This window comes from Achroia grisella, unplaced genomic scaffold (assembly GCF_030625045.1).
Source record: "Achroia grisella isolate CSIRO2021 unplaced genomic scaffold, CSIRO_AGI_Agris_v1 utg2167, whole genome shotgun sequence".
NCBI classification, from domain to species: domain Eukaryota; kingdom Metazoa; phylum Arthropoda; class Insecta; order Lepidoptera; family Pyralidae; genus Achroia; species Achroia grisella.
Genome location: NW_026712716.1, coordinates 1221252 through 1227164, shown reverse-complemented (window position 1 = coordinate 1227164; position 5913 = coordinate 1221252). Strand labels below are relative to the sequence as shown.

General features: G+C 30.2%; 1 protein-coding gene across 1 annotated transcript; it reads left to right on the top strand.

The window, feature by feature from the left end:
- The first annotated feature begins 282 nt into the window (after positions 1 to 282).
- On the top strand, positions 283 to 3124 carry LOC131842374 (uncharacterized). The gene is made up of 4 exons (XM_059190915.1): positions 283 to 978; positions 1512 to 1589; positions 2044 to 2191; positions 2952 to 3124. Exons 1-4 carry the CDS (start codon positions 283 to 285, stop codon positions 3122 to 3124), a joined length of 1095 nt encoding a protein of 364 aa, XP_059046898.1.
- The last annotated feature ends 2789 nt before the right edge of the window (positions 3125 to 5913 follow it).

The following is a 5913-nucleotide window of genomic DNA, read 5'->3' as shown; positions in this document are numbered from 1 at the left end:
TTTATGTTAAATTTCATTTAAATTGAATAATCAAAAATTAGGGATTTTGTTAGCAATTTAAATGCAGTGCAAACATAATTCTCTACAAATTTTTAATGGACCATTTGCAAAGTGGTATAAATTCATTAATTTTTCTATACCAAATATACAAACCATATCGCGAACAAATTCCTCATAGTGTCCCATGAAAATGGAGTTGACAACCAGTTCTCAACACGTATATACGGCGTCATAGTGAATTAAATTCGTACATCACCTCGATTGAAACATTGAAATAACAAAATGTTTACTAAAAATATTATTCCTATCCGAAACAGAAGCATCATATACTACTTTAGAGTCCCTATGATCATTCTAATGATATGCGGCTTCAATTATAATGTATTCAGTTTGAGAAAGACTATTAAAAATTTAATTAAAATGTATACATTGATTCTAGTTGCCATCGTTATGTACGCTACAATAATTTGCTGTAACGATCAGGAAATATCTCAATTCTGGTCATTATTCGAGTACACATCATCCACAATTGTAGTTCTAGTCTTAAAAAATAATGTACATCCGTTTTTTAACAAATTACTAAAACTTGACCCATGTTTGCGTATAAATAAGACATACTACATCAGTTCAAGGAACAGGTTTATAATTATTATAATTGTTATATGGCTCATAAGGATCGTTTATACAGCATTTTATTGTGCTTCATACATATGTTATACATCTCTTGTGGCGTATTTGATCAATTTGTTTTCATTGTTGGCTCTCGATGCTAATCGCGTTTGGCGATTCGCTATCTACGATGAAATTAGACATCGATTGAAAACTCTACGAATGAGATTGCAAGAATACGACGCGAATTATTATTTGTACGTGCTGAATAAAAAAAGTGTAAAAGAGAACAAAATGAGATTCTGTTTGCAGTTGTATATAAATATAGCGGATACTATAGATGTAATGATACCGGAGTTGCACGCGTCTGTAAGTTATGTTTATTAATGATTTGAATACGTTTACTTTTTTAAGAATATTTTTTTTCTGCTATTCTATTCTATTTTAGAATAGAATAATACCTACATGAATAAAAATATTTTGATTTGATTTGATTAATTGTCATTATTCATGCATTTTTATCCCAGTTTAAGCCTGTAAACTAGGATAAAAACCCATGTAGGTCTATTACAGACTCTTATAATATGTCAAATCTACCGTCAGTTCGGTGTGCTTAGAGGTAAGAAACACTGTCAAAAAACTATTTTCTTATTATTTTCAAATGAGCTTGTACATGATTACAAAAATATAGATTCATTTTTAAATTCAATTAAGGAGAAATTCACTAAATTCTCCTTAATTGATTTTAAACTGATGGCCACTACCATCAGTATATGCTATTGCATTTTGGTAAAAGGAAATAATTTAAACATTGGCCGTAACCCGAACAGACAAATCCTCACAAGTAGCAACTGTTCACGAGTATGACGGATTATGTGTAATATAATTATATTTCCTTGTAGCTCTTCTGTAGCGTATTCTGTGGCGTACCAAAGCTCATAATAAACATGTATCACGTACTGCTGGTCATCGAGAATGATGTAAGTATTATATATTTCATTATTATACCTTCACGCCTGCTATCCTAGATAGAGTAGTCAGAGGTATTATAAATATATATATTATAATTCAGAGTTGGTTTGTTAACGGTGTTTCCATTACCAGTATAAAACTAAGTCGCTTCCGCTGTCTCTCCCCTTAGATCTTTTAAACTACGTAACGGATTTTAATGCAGTTTTAAGCAATAGATAAAGTGATTCAAGAGGAAGGTTTATATATATAATATATGTACGTCCGTATTAAAAAAGTTAAGAAGCCAAAAGATTTGTAATGCTCCCGTGCGAAGTCAGGGCGGGTAGCTAGCTGTAAATAAATAGACATTAACAAGGAAGAGGCATGCAACAATCATAGAATCGCTACGCACTCGTTCTTCTTCGTTCGTCTATCATATCATCAACAAGTAACACAGATCAAGGTCTTTTTATTAATTTCCAGTTGCCGTATGAATCACTCGGATTTATGCTAATACATATTTTCCAAATATCAATATTTCTATTCTCTCCATGCGTGGTGGCCGAGCTATACGTCTACGAGGTGGAGAAGATAAGGCTAATCTTGATGCATAGATTAATTCAGGAAGAAGGTAAGCTACAATAACATTTAAGGAAATAAAAAAAAACGTAAATTTATTTTAATTGAAAATTAAAATAATATTGATTTAATTTTCAATGAAAAAAAATTTGCTTAATGAAAGATATATCGTTACATGGTATAAAATAAAGTCGCTGTCGCTGTCTGTACCTATGTAAGCTTAAATATTTATAACTACGCAACGGATTTTGATTAAATAAGGTCATTTTCACCACTAGGCGATTGCTAGTTGTAATCTATATATGTATATATATAACTTAAAGGTGACTGACATAGTGATCTATCAACGCAAAGCCCAAACCACTGGATGGATCGGGCTGAAATTTGGCATGCAGGTAGATGTTAGGACGTAGGCATCCGCTAAGAAAGAATTTTGATTAATTCTATCCCCAAGGGGATAAAATAGGGGATGAAAGTTTGTATGAAACTTTGTCAATATTAAACCGATCGGGCTGAGACTTTGCATGCATAAATCTACTATGACGTAGGCATCAAAGAATTTTGATAAATTCCATCCCTAACGGGAAAATCACGCGAACGAAGCCGCGGGCAAAAGGTAGTGTAATATAAATTGGACTCCATTTTCCACAATCAGCCTCACATCTGAACCGTACCGTATGTGTAGAGCCCAGACTACTAAAGTAGCCAGCCAAGCTCCTCCCAGAAGCGCAGAAGTTTCCTGGTGTCTACACGGGCTTCACGGAGCGACCTCACCGATCTCTAGTTTATCTAATTTGTTTTTTTTTTTTCAGATGATAAAACCATTCGAGATATAGAGCTATTCCTCCATTATACAAGAGTAAGAAATTTCCGTTACAAAATCTGGAGGATGATTCCCGTTAATCTATCGTTTCCGTTGGAATTTATCAATTTATGTACCACCTATGTTATAGTTGTTGTTAATTTTACTCATTTGTATGGATAAATTATTAATATTATATAATTTTTGGAACTTGAGTTAGTTTAAGTAAAGTTTTCATAGAATTGGTATTTCATCAAACTTATGGCCGAATTGATGGTAAGTGGCAGCACTGGCTGCCGTCACCTATATATAGTACATCGACGAATGTATGTTCTCTTTACTTTTTTATCTGTAGTTATGTATATCTGTACATTATCGCATCCCTACCACTTATATTAATATAATAATAATTTATATTAATAAACAATTAAGCAATAATAACATTCTTTGTACAAGTTAAATAGAAATTATCATAATTAATTCAAGATTGGAATTAAAATTTCATTACTATAATTTAAAAGTTCAAAATATTACAATTCTTTTAAAACAAAGTATTCGTGTTCTTTTTTTGAAACCCTAAATCGTAAGAATTTGCGTGAAATTCTAACTAATCAACGATGTAGTAATAATAAATCTCAATACAATTCCTTAGAAAATTAAAAAACATAATGGATTTAAAATTCGAATTAGAATTCCATTAAATAATATAAAAATTCAAACGATTTGTTTTTTTTTTAAAGAAACTATTCGTGTTCTTTTTTTGAAAGCCTAAATAGTAAGAAATAGCGTGACATCGACAAGATAATAGTAACAAATCTTAGTACAAGTTTAATAGAAAATTAAAAATCATAAGTCATTCAAAATTCGAATTAGGATTCTACTACCATGATATAGAGTTTTTTTTCATATTCGTCCATCTCCTTTTCAATGATGGAACAGGCAAAGATCCTTAGAGCGTACAGCCTAATGATATAGTTTCTAAATTTTTGTTTTTTTTTAAGAAAGTATTCGTGTTTCTCTTTCGAAACCATAAATCCGTAGATAACAAAAGTTCTCATAGAAAACTCATTGAGTTATTGACAGCGTTTGAAGTGGGGAGTTTGATGAATCGACTGCACATCGCCGTAACGATTGTAAACTCCGAAACTTGAGAGCTTCTCAATTCATTGAATTATAAACCTCTTTGATATTTATACTGCTTATCCGATTAAAAAATTCTTGCGAGTTATTTTTTTTTATTATTTATATTAAAAAAATCTGGAGTTTGTCTGCATGTACCATTTGCAAATTATTAAATAGAATTAAACCATTATCAACATTTATAAAATGTGGTCTGTTAATGTTAATTTTTTTTCCAAGAAAAAAAAAACAAATTCATTAGCTTAGATTATAGATTAGATCCAACTATATATATTTTTTTAAATCGTATTATATTTTCAGCCAGTATCATATTTTGCTACAGAGTATAAACAAAGTGATTTTCTTTCATTTATACAACCTCAAACCCTTGCAATTGTAAAATATGATGGTTTCTTAAACAGTCATTAGTCAGTGTGTTTGTATGGTCGACAGATGAAGGGAGGGAGGCGGCGGAGCGAGAAGTCTTAATGTTACCTCTTATACGGTAATGATGGTATTGTAACTCATTAGGGATTGAAAGTGAACATGTCATTTTAAATGATTGCTCAGAAATGTAAAGCACCCGTTATACGATAAATAGACCGTTTTAATAAATTTCGTCTGAAACTTGGTCAGAATAAGAACTGTTGTAGTAATAAGAAAAACAGACTAGGTAAACGGAGAAAATATATTAATATAAACTACTGACAATTAGGAATAGAATGAAAGGAATTGAAGTATCAAAAACAAGAATGTAATATAAAAGAACTATAAATTTTAAATAGAAATTTAGAATATAAAATACATAACTGATTAGCCAGTTACAACAAGAACGAAATAATATAATTTTATGTAACAGACTTGATATATTATTTTTTATAGTATAATAAAAATTGCATTAAAAAAATATATACTATTAAATAAATGATTATAGATTTTTCCATAATACTATATTTTACTAACAATCTTAATTTTGGACACGTTGGTATATGGACGTATGTTTTTTTTTCATATCACTATAATGAAAACAAAATTAACAAAATAATTTATGGTAAATACTAAATACATTTTTCGTTTTTTTTTTAATATTGAAACCGATTATTTATAGCATAATAGTCGTTTTCTTTTGTATAATATATGCTTATATTTCTGTAAATAGCCCGCTAAGGGAAAATAAACAATCTAAAAATCCGTAGAATAAGCATCTTATGGATTCTTTATAGCAACATTAAATGTTGCAAGTAAATAAAAATATTCAATTACAATAACACAGTCGCTTTATATTCATACAACATTGTTTACCTGGCGTCGCTTGAGCAGCGCACTCAATATGTTGCTTTCAAAGATATTGAAACGTCTCAACTCTCAAGAGCAGTCGAGTCAAATACCGTTGTACGCGGAATGTCATTGTGATTTTATTGTATGAATTTTATATTAATTCCACTACTATGATTTTACGAAATATACCAAAATTTGCTATTCATTCATATTTGAAAACTGTGCTCGCGGTTTCACCAGCTTTTATAGACTACTAGCTGCCCGCGACTTCGTCCGCGTGGAATTTAACTTTATTTTTCTAAAATAAAAGTAGCCTAAGTTGTACGCAATTTTTTATACTCCAAGGTAATAAGGGTGATCTTATCCAGAAATAATTTATATGGCAAAAGAACGCCTGCCAAGTAAGCTAGCATAATATTGAAACTTTCTAATCCAAGATAATCTTTGATTGGAAAACCTTTTAAATTTACCTTTTTAATTATTGATTTTATTTATATTAGTAAAATCCTATTATTCCAATAATACTCCACTCTAATAATTATTATTTGCTACGTCATTGATAATTGAACCCTATT

What these genes read in the sequence shown, in the direction of transcription:
- LOC131842374 (XM_059190915.1), top strand. Translation starts at nt 283, where the DNA reads ATGTTTACTAAAAATATTATTCCTATCCGAAACAGAAGCATCATATAC. An exon ending in TACCGGAGTTGCACGCGTCT is followed by an intron (nt 979 to 1,511) that starts GTAAGTTATGTT and finishes ATTTCCTTGTAG; the next exon opens with CTCTTCTGTAGCGTATTCTG. An exon ending in TAGATTAATTCAGGAAGAAG is followed by an intron (nt 2,192 to 2,951) that starts GTAAGCTACAAT and finishes TTTTTTTTTCAG; the next exon opens with ATGATAAAACCATTCGAGAT.